At 35.5% G+C, this 11,577-nt stretch overlaps 1 protein-coding gene across 1 annotated transcript; it reads right to left on the reverse strand.

The window, feature by feature from the left end:
• Window positions 1-18: 18 nt before the first annotated feature.
• LOC114754641 (methionine S-methyltransferase-like) lies at window positions 19-9,044 on the reverse strand (the record flags this gene model as incomplete). The annotated part of the gene is given in 13 exon segments (XM_028943438.1): window positions 19-100; window positions 103-367; window positions 369-419; window positions 1,188-1,367; window positions 1,471-1,794; window positions 3,171-3,305; window positions 4,643-4,879; window positions 4,975-5,163; window positions 5,234-5,422; window positions 5,784-5,879; window positions 6,919-7,125; window positions 7,241-7,434; window positions 8,727-9,044. Coding segments are annotated over 13 exon segments (2,396 nt in total), but the record flags the coding sequence as incomplete, so codon positions are not given.
• Between the last annotated feature and the right edge of the window lie 2,533 nt (window positions 9,045-11,577).

The raw sequence follows: 11,577 nt of genomic DNA on the forward strand, positions 1-11,577 counted from the left end.
TGCTAGCTTGCAAAAAACTTGGCAGCCGTAACATAGTTCCCATTTGATCCAGTTGGAAAACATAAGGTGCCACCTTCTTTGATGCAGCAAAGGACCAATTATTAAAAAGAGCCGTTGAATTTTCAGCATATATAATTTCTGCGTTGTTATCTGTTGGGAAACCATAGTTTCTACTGACAAATTGTTTGATGTTTGGGGTGACATTAGTTTCTGATTCTGTCATGTTTTGTCTTGCGAAACTTTCAAAAATAGAAGCCTTGATAGAAGATGGAATAGACAAGAAGCTTTGATCACTATCCATGTGGATTAGAGACCCGTTCTCCGCCCCATCGATGGACAGCTCCGCATTACTAAGCACTGGTATAGTTTGAGCCAGCAAATCCTATCGTAGCTGCTGATTTGACATTTTCACTGTTTCTCTGAAGAATAAGTCAAAATTTAAGTCAAAATTTAGGTAATGAAACAAAATTCCAATGGGGATAATTAATCTAAGGAGTTTAACTGCCCAGATGTTGGTAACAATAAAGAAATTGAACAAGATGGGCTAGATAACATTTTCGTTTTTCAGATTGTAATCAGCCCAGGAGTTCAAATTTGAAACAGTTAAGGCACGGAACTCCAGGAGGCCTCTGGCTCATCAGGAACAAAAAAAGAATCAATGACCATAAATTAGTTCCGACCATTACACTAGGTTATGCATGGGAAAAAATATCAGTTTGTCAATTGATTCATCCATACCAAGTTGATTGTTCTAGTTTGCTTCAGATAACAAGGTAGATTGAAGGAGACTAAGGTAGTAATGGATATGCCTAAGTTCCACATCAAAAATTATAGAATGCTTTATAGGGTATTTAAGCGACTTGGTTCTCCCACCTCAAATGCCAAGGCTTCATATTCATTACGGTTGAATCACAGTTGCCATCGTCTTCTTTATCATTTCTCTATCTATGACACGCATTTATGACATCCATTAAAGTCCATTCAAATCCCTTGTAGGCATCATGAATTCTTGATATGGTGCCAAATTGTGCTTTGATACCATTTGATGCATGGTAAAATATAACACTACTCTTTACTCAACTTATTCATATCCAATACGACTTTCTCATTCATTATTTATAAGCTACTGGGGATGCAAATCATCTAATACACTCCCCAATTACTCAGAGGAAGTAAGACTGACAAACCTGAGTAACTGGATGTCTGTCTGCAAGCTGAAAAGCAAGAAGCTCATGAAAAATACAACCATAGTAGTACTGACTAATCCGTGAAGTATTGCCCTCAAGTAGTTCAACAGTTTTGGATAAGGCACTGAAGAGAGACTCTTCTTCAGAAATGACAAAAGCTACTTCTAAATCTGGATAAACCTGCAATATGTTGTTCAAATCATCAAGAAGAAATTGTGAGGAAAAAAATCGAATGTGCCCTGTATGTGGTGATTGAGTCAAAGCAGTCAACACAGAACTTTACCTTATTCTTCACTAATCCACATATAATTGCTGCATGAGTAGGAAGAGTATTTCCTGCTAGATATTTTAGGACCCCAATAGATCCTGGGAGGCTGGATAGCTCAAAGTGATCAGATATGTCTATAAAGAGACGAGATCCAATCTCCCGTGTTGCTTCCAAGAGGTTAACAAAACCTGAACTAGTAACTGCCTCAAAAAGAGCAATCCCAGTCACCACCACTTGTGGCTTCAACTTCTTTATCAGTTCTATCATTAAGTCCGACTGCCTAGGAGCTTCAATTACTGTAAGAGTATCCTCTGAGGAGTCACCAGATACTGCATTCTTCTGAAAAGAAAAAGAAAAATAGCATATTTAAGTCAGATTAACATGCAGAGTTTTCAAAATGAAACAGAGAAATTCAATCATTTATTTCCACTAGCACTCCTTTTTTTGGGATAAAATCCACTGGCAATTTCCAATTTGGAGAGAAATTATATATTTAGAACTAGAACTATGGATATGGATACATCACTAAATAAATGCTAAGAGAAGCTATGCAGGCGAAATGAAGAGGGAAGGTCTCCACGATGACAAACAACTTTATCAGGACTCCATATCTGTCAGCAAAAGAGAGGGTCATCATCATCTTTATTCCTTTTTATCCCATTAATATAAATGCAAGGAACAAAAGACACATTTCCATATGTTCAAAGTCTCAATATGGCAGTTGCAACTAATACCTCTATATTCTCCTAAGCAAAAGAATGTTAAAAATATATGGTGATTATTGCTCAGCTGTTAAGATTATATCATTAACACTAAACATCTTGTTCACCTGGATAGAAAATATTTGTTCATAAAATATAATAGGGAGAAATTGAAAGATATGATACAGCCAAGCCAGTCACTATTAATATCAGCAAAAAATTTTATTGCAGAAAAGAAGTTGGCTTATGCCGATTAAATGGTTCTGATAATATAGAACCACTCATAAGCCCATCTCTTCTGTCAAAAGAAGCAGCAGGTCATACAGAAAATTCTCGTAAATTGGTGATATCAGAAGCCCATCGGCTTTGCAAAATATTAGTAAATTTGTAAATTTCCAGGAAAATGGATTTTATATCCAACAGCTCCATATTACAACAGAATCCCTTATTTAAAACCGCCAGAGAAATAATCTCATCCTGATATGATAGGGTAAGGATACCCCAGAATGACAGGGAGTTCATCATCGTTGCGCTAGATCTCACTAATCTCATCCTCCCACGGAAAGTAAGTGATGCACAACTCTCAGTGTCTGGCAGTTTTATTCCACTGCTCAAAATCTTGAAAGCACTTTCTGATGTATCTTGTAGATTTTGGTCAGCAACTAACACATTAGCATCATAAGGCAGCTAAATATATTTTTCCCATGCAAAAGAGTTTTTTTTTTTTTGGAGCTGCTTATGCTCTGATGACATAAACTATCCAAACTGGTTTACTTTCACCCTTAAAAGTTCTAAGAGATTTCAGCAAGTGGCAAAAGAATTCAGTCAGAATCAATTCGATTCCTGCAGAAATTTAAAGTTCAAGGACAAAGATGTGCCAGGCTCCCAGCTATATGAAGCAAGAAGCTGTTCTTAAAGGAATCTGCTACTAGAAAATAGAAGTTATGGTTGCAGTTGCTTATGACACTTTGAACAACATGAAACACCAAAAAGCATGTCATGGAAACTGCATACCTCAACTGCCAAAGATGTTAACCACTGCCTGGGCAGGTGTCGAGTCAGGTGTTCATCAACAATTGCAAGATGAGGTGAGCACAAGCGAAGAGCATTCTCAATTGCTACAGTCCTTGAAGGGCAGATGATCACATTCTATAAAAAGATTTGCAAGGAAAAAGTCAATATCAGGTGCTACAGGACATTTTCCAAACGTGAGCCAGGTAGCTCAAGTGGGGAAAATGTAACATGCCATCAACAAAAACAGTATAAAGGACTGCAGAGAATTTACATTTTATTTTCAATACATCATAGTAGGAAGTATTTGCACTCATGAGACAAAGAAGGTACAAATTTTAATTCCTATGAATATCCACAAACTTTAACCCATTTAATATGTAATAATCTAATAATAAGATTTTCATCGCATGAGAATACAAGCCAACAAGACAGAGTCTTCTAGAACAAAATGAATAGAAGAGTTAGAATACTATAAAAATTAAATCATCTGACAGAAATAGTGTTACTAGAAAGTAAAGATAAAAATCTAACAACTTGACAAACTAATAGATAAAGATGAGAACCAGGGAAAAAAAAAAAAAAAGCTTTAGGAGTGAGTGTACTAGTAAGAACTTGTGCTAGCCACCAAAAAACAAATATTACAAAATTTCTAATAACATGTTCTATGCTGCACAACTTTTTCTTGTCATCTTGAACACTCCTCCCCAAGATGCGAAGTAAACATTTACCATACACGGCTTATAACTAGCTTTCCTAGCATTCCAAATCTATTTCCCAAAAATTAAGTCCAGCTTGAGTAATAGCATTCGACTCCCTAGTTTTTTTCCAAATTTATTTGGTCCTTATTTCCAGCTAATATTTGTAACGATTCCCATGTTTTCACTAAAAGGGTTGGTCAGAGGTAGATAGGTAGGCCCACCTCCTTATTGGACACTCTCAAACCTTTGGTCTCATCTCTTGGTCTTCGTTTCCAATTTGCTGGTTTCCTGTGAATTCTAATGACAGTTGTTTGCTCGCCTTATCCAACACAACTCAACTACTACAAGATAGCACAAAAACATCAAACAGCACATGAATTCTATTCTAATTCTAACTTCTTTAAAAGAAGATCCTTCCAATTTGACGCTTTTATCAGCTGAAAAGCAGCAACCTGCTTGCTGTGTTTCATATAATCATCCGTGCATGATTAATGCCACCATATAAGGCAAGTATATAAGTGAAAGTATGGAATCAGAAAAGACTGATAAAGGGACAGAGTGGCACCTAATAGGATTCTCATTTTTATTTACATCATAATATGCCAATAAAAACATTCATGGCAAAAAATAGTAGCAGCCAGGAAATGAATGATAGCATAGAACAGAGTTGATGAGACATCATCTTATGTGTTATGCATATGTGCGTATTCTGCAGCATGGCTAAATAATGAAAGCAGCATGCTAAATAATGAAGAAGCACAATGTCACTCTTACATTGGCAGTCACTGGAACATGGTGATACTTTTTCATAAATCCTGCAACAAGACTGCGAAATCCTTTGGATCCAGATGGTGGCTCATAAGGAAAATACGAATTCTCTCTTAAGATTCTTGCAAGATAAGCAAGGAAAGGAATTTTCTCATCCGCAACTGAATCATCATCAAAGGACAAATCTAAAGAACTGCTGATCTCTTTGAATCCATTTTTAAGAAATTCAAAAATAACCTTAACCTGTCAGTGTAAGAATGCATCACACTTTAATTTCCTCCTATATAAGGAAAATAGATATGCTTTTTGTAATTCAGAGGCTTTAGTGAAGTACACACCTGACTAGGGTGACGAAGTTGACAGCTGTAAACTGATAGAGCATGAGAAATGCTGCCACCAGCCTTTCCATATGCCCATGCTGTCCTTGCACAAATTGACTGATCACCAGAAAGTCCCATAAAGAACTCAAAACGGTGTGGACTGTTCTTCTCAATCTCAACTAAGGCACTAATATCTGTGTCTGCAGCCTGTACCAACACAATAATAAGGCCTCTTCCACTGAATAAATGATATCAAGTCAAGGAGATATTTGCTTGCCTGAAGAATTTTAGTCTGCCAAAGTTTTGTGACGCGGAAACCCCGACGTTCAAACAATCGTTTGCAAACACCTTGACCTGGGCGACCTCCCATGTTAAATATCATGATTCCATTTGGTTTGATTACTGCTATTCCCTCTTCAACCGCCCTAGCAATTAACCCTAAGCCAAACTGATCCTCAACAAAACCCTAGATGGATTAAAAAAAAAATGAGAATGGTGCTGTACAGTTATAATTAATTCGCCAGCATATTAATCAGAAATATTTCTACAGGTTGATATCTTTCAAACTTGGTGAATATGGAATGAAAATTATTGAATGAGAATACTAAGCAAGTAAAATTTAAGCTGGACACAAAACCATGAGCTTTTGGAAAAATATCAGAAAAGTAGAGCTAATGAAACTTTATACAAGCATGTCAAAGATTAACAGTTACGTATTTGGCATTTAAAGAAGCGAAACATAAAAGCTAAATACATTATAGACAACCAATAAAACAATACCAGGGATTCACCAAATTAAAGTAATAATAATACAGGAAATTTCTTACCTGAAGCGCACAATAATTGCTCAAGGAATAAAGGAATTCCTCACTTGCATTTTCAGTAATAATCTTAGACATTGCATCTGGGTTGGGATTAAGAATCTGCATGAATCCCCACAAGCATAATTAATATCTTGAAAAAAGATTAAGAGATTTTTCCCAAAACACCTCCGAATAAACAAAATTCATCAAGTCCTAACTCCTAAGGTTGTTAGAGAAGCAAATTCCTCCAAGGTTCTGAGATCAACTAAGTCAAGAGAATAAGGCCGAAAGTTGAGACTTGTGCTTCTCTGAAGCCAGAAATATGGCATGCATAATAAAAGCATAGCATTTTTTATGGGAACAGATCATATAATTTGCGGTTTGTTTATTTGGCTTTATAAGTTGTGGATTATGTGACCACAGTGATGTGACAATAAAAAAAAACTTTTAATTTTAAGATAAGGAAAGGGAAAAACTCACTTCATGGGACTTTCACTGGTGTTTGGCGTTTTTCCAATAACCAAAGACTGCTTTTGCTAACAGAAATTGATAAAGAGAACAGAAACTAACTAAACTGTTTTGTTTCTTGATAGAGATTACTTAGAAAGTACTTTTCATAGCAGTAATTTTTTCAATAGTACAAGACTCAATATTATTACTAAAAAATGTGAGGAACTTGCCAAAAGTTTAATGCACAAAACAAACACCAAAATCAATAATTCTCCAAATAATAAACAAAAGAATGGACAAGAAACCACAGGATACAGCTATGAATTACATGGCATAAACAAAAGAAAGAAGGGACCTGCACCTGAATAGCAACTTTCATTAATCAAATTATCAAGTTATTATTTCCAAATCAGCACCATTCAAAGAATCAGAATATAAAATGAAAAACATAAAATCAAACATTTAATTCAACTCAAGCAAAAAGCATCCACTTAATAGTATCCATATGAGAACCTCCAACTCCAGTGTCCTACATAAATATCAAAGGAAGCCTTTAGAAGGAGCTCATGGTCATAGAATCTTGACAGTCCCGTAGTCACATGGCCCCAAAAGAGAGGCCTGGATAAACTTGCACAGGGAATACTATAACAAAATTATATCCTCCATAAAAACCCAGATAATGTCCTATATAAGATGGTTCTTGGAATACCTGAGGTATGCAGCCCACAATTCTCTCAAGTTGAATTTCATGCTCTCTGCAATATGACAGAAGATCAGATTCATGAAACTCTACCCTATCCAGCAAGGTTTTCTTCTCCTCATCATAGACAGGCTGGCCCTTTTCATCTAAAGCGTTTAAATACAAGTTTATCCAAGAAATCTTTACTGCTCTAGGATTGATATCAAGGCCGTAAACCTGAAGACATTAGTTGTATACAAGTTAGCAGCTGCAAATAACAAAATTATTATGACAGCATCTATCAAAATAATGAAACATGAAAGCACTGAAATTAAAATAAAAAAAAGCTAACTTTCATAGGCAGCCACTTCTCGGCTATGGCAATAGATATCCAACCATTTCCACAACCTAACTCAGCAATAGTCCTGTCCTTGAAAATGGAGTCTGGGTGTCTATTAATTCCCTCATAAAAAGTAAAGGACCAGTCTTCTGGGACAAAAATGCTAGGGATCACCATCATTGTCAATTTTTTCCTCCCTTGGTATCCTGCATTTGATAAGAGATATGGAGGAAGTCAGAAGAACACTTCTCAAGAGTTACGACATGTGTAGACTCTATATCCAAAACACATCAATCATAGACTTGCCACATTTTTCACAGAAGAATTAGCTGCAAGAAGCATATCATATAAACAATGTTAAAATTCCAGTAAACTAAGAGTACAAAGGAAAAGTAAGTTTAGAGTAAATATTTTGAGTAAAAGTCTAGAGTAAATACTTTAAAGCATCATAAGATGAGTTAATAATATTAATCATAGAGGAAGAAAAGCCCAGCATTATGCTGGAACAATCGTTGGTACAGTCTCATTCACTGCCAAAGTAAGGCACTGAAATTAATTACTTAGAACATCTGTTATTCCTGAGAGTTGGAAATAATTAACTCCGTTAAAGGAGGCTCTGTTACTCAAGCAAAACGCGAAGAGAAACAGCATTAAACTGTTTAATATCGAAATCATTTTGCATTGACAAAATATATGGGGCAAAAATCTTGTTTTCTATGCAATGGAACATAATGAAACTCCTCTGGAACAAAAGGCGGCACTTGAACGCATTTCAGCCTCAGGTTTCTCCCGCCTATTTAAGGTTTTATTCGTTTGGGTTGAAACAGTAAATTCAGATATAATTCTACTATTGTCTTTGGGGAAAAAAGATTCTACGATTGTCTATTGTAACTATAAACCACAGAGCCAATCCACAAAAATCCAACGCTAAGTGACAGAGCTAAGAAGAAATCGGTGGACTATAAACGCTATCCATGATGTCATGTATTCGAACAAGGATAATTTACTTGTCACTCTGTTGGTAAAAATATGAAATAAAAAAGAAGAAAAAATCCATCCGATCCCCAGGTTTATCTTCTTTCGTTGTTAGTGTACAAAACCAATCGGCCCGGTCCTTCATATGATCCCTGTCAGTTACAGCGCTTCATTTTGTGTTTCCCCCCGGGAGGTGGGGGGGATGGATATACTGCAGAAAACAACACGTAATGGAATTGCATGCGACCCTGATTTCATGCTAAGAAAGTACCAGATATTAACTGATGCCAGATGTTATCTTCCAAAAAAAGGAAAAGTGAAAAAGAAGCGCACTACATTGAGCTTTCCCTATAGCTTTCTGTAAACTAGACATTATTTACTTGGCGCAAAGTTTTCATATCACCGCCCACAGATTTCCATTCCCAGTCATACTCGATTTCCCACCAACCAAACAGGTCAACTTAAAGGGATAAAACCATATGCAAAATGAACAAGGAGACTCAGTAAGCAGCAATGACAATACCCTCGTATTGGTCCAAGAAAATGTCTTCGATCCGGAAATGGTAGGTCTTAAAGCAGTGATCGCAGGCTTCCTTGGTGGGAAAACGCTTCTGCAGGTCCGAAAGGAAGATCCGCGCTTGGGAACGGGTAGTCGGATCTTCCAGGCGAGACAGCACCGACCGGAATGCACCGTATGCGGCATCGCCGGACTGCTCGCACTGCTTCAGGAACTCCTCCACCGAGCCGTAGACGACGCCATTCGCTGCCATTGCCGTTGACGGTCACTGCAGAGAGAGAAATTGGGAGCACTTTAAACAGACTTGGTCAGAGAAGACGCTAGTCAGTCATGGAGTCATTCCTTCATTGGTCATATATACGCTTCTCGGGGGAGAAGACGATTCTTTTTTCTTTTTCTTTTTTTTTTTTGACCAGCAGAGAAGAGGACTCTATTTGCTTCTATTTTCTATACATTTTTTATAAATTCTTGGGTTAAGGTGCATCTAGCACCCGCCAAGTATTTTGTCAGGTGTACCCAGTAGTCTAAAGTAATTTATGGTGCAATTTTACCCTCAAAGTAATTAAAATGGTGCACTGCTATCCCATGCTAACAGGTCTGTTACTTTGACCGTTAAATTGATGAGTCAGCACAAGTTTGACTAAAATAATCTGACCTGGCATGTCTAATAAGTAGGTGATGTGGAATTTTTTCGGGGTTAAGGTGCATCCAGCATCCCTAAGTATTTTTCCAGGTGCACCCAGTGGCCTAAAGTAATTTATGGTGCAATTTTGCCCTCAAAGTAATTAAAATGGTGCACCGGTATCCTATGCTAACAGATCTGTTACTTTGACTGTAAAATTAATGAGTCAGCACAAGTTTGACCAAAATAATCTGACCTTGGCATGTCTAATAAGCAGGTGATATGGAATTTTTTTCGTTTGCCACTGCTTTGTTTTCTTTGTTAAGTAAATGCTCTCTTCAGCTCTTGGAATTTTTTTCAAAGTAAGAAATTTTTTCAGAGATACTCCTCTGGTCCTATTTATAGGGTAGAGAGAGAAGATATTTTTTGGTCCTATTTATAAGGCACTGAGAGAAATTTTTTATATGGATGTACAAATTTACCCCTCATTTATTATTGTATTGACTTTGTTTATATGAGGTATAATGTATATTAAATAAGGATAAAGTTGAAAAGTTATTAAAATTTAAATGAGAGTTAATGAAATTTAAGGTTTTCCTTGGTCTATGTAAAACATGCTGGAAGTCCCTTATAAATAGGACCAGATGAGTAATATTCAGACAAAACAATGGAATTAATAAAAAAAGCCATGTCACCTGCTTATTAGACATGCCAGGTTAGATTATTTTGGTCAAACTTGTGCTGACTCATCAATTTCACAGTCAAAGTAACAGATCTTTTAGCATAGGATACCGGTGCACCATTTTAATTACTTTGAGGGCAAAATTGCACCATAAATTACTTTAGGCCATTGGGTGTACCTGGAAAAATACTTGGGGGTGCTGGATGCACCTTAACCCCGAAAAAATTCCACATCACCTGCTTATTAAACATGCTAGGTCAGATTATTTTGGTCAAACTTATGGTGACTCATCAATTTAACGATCAAAGTAACAGATCTGTTAGCATGGGATACCGGTGCACCATTTTAATTACTTTGAGGGCAAAATTGCACCATAAATTACTTTAGGCCACTGGATGCACCTAGCAAAATACTTGGGGGTGTTGGGTGCACCTTAACCCTAAATTCTTTTCAAACATCCACATTGGCACGCAACTCGAAAAAAGGGGAGTTTGGGAAAAAAATTCAAAATGATGGTGTTGTTATAAGTTTTAAAAAAAAAAACAGTTCGTCATATTTAAGTATTTATCTTTTACTAAATCTGTTTTATTGGATTATACTCTTTAATCATATTTATAAGATAGAAAAAAAGTTTTTTTAATCTTATTTATAAGTCATCTCGTTAAATTTTAGGAGAATTACAGTAAGATTTCTAAAAAAAATAATTACTAATAAGTTTTAATAACAAATGAGCAGTTGTCATTTATTACTTTGAAAGTTGTCGTTGCAAGCTGATATGTTGTCACTAGAACCTTTTAATAATTATGTTCTTTACTTAGAACTTTATTGCAATTCTCTCCTAAATTTTTAACATAAATGTACTATTTTATCATTCATTTGTTATAGTATAAATATTTTTTTTTAAAAAAGTATGCATATTAAATAGGGGTAATGTTGAAAAGATTTTATATTTTAAGCAAGGAACAAAAAAAAAAAGGACTGGACACTAAACATGTTGAAACGGTGGTTCAAGGATTAGTGGGTCGAATTGGGATCAACTTAGAATCAAACCGATCATATTAAAATAATATAATTTGATTGAAAATAACAAAATATAATAATACTAATAATTACTAATAACAAAATATAAAGAAATACAATAATAGTTTGATTGCAATAATAATAAAGTACAACAATATTGAGAATTTTGATCTTTATAATTTCTTGATAATTAAAATTAATAGTCATTGATACAAATATCATCATTAAAATTCATTTAAATCTCTAATGACTGAGATATTAAGAGCTAAATGAGAAAAAAATAAGATAAATATTAATATAATTATTTAAACTGGTTCATTACCGGTCCACACCGATTTTCACCAATTCAATTCAATTTGAATTGGTCACCGGTTTAATCTATGAACCAGACCACTAACTGGTTCATCGGTTTTTTTATTGAATCGGCTGGTCCGATCCAGTTTTTTTTTACTCTAATTTTAAGAGAGTTAATGCAGTTCAAAAAAAATTTTACCTTGTGGAAAACATGCTAAAAGTGTCATATAAATAGGACT

This window comes from Neltuma alba, unplaced genomic scaffold (genome assembly GCF_004799145.2).
Source record: "Neltuma alba isolate B1F8T4 unplaced genomic scaffold, ASM479914v2 tig00001294_pilon, whole genome shotgun sequence".
NCBI lineage: Eukaryota > Viridiplantae > Streptophyta > Magnoliopsida > Fabales > Fabaceae > Neltuma > Neltuma alba.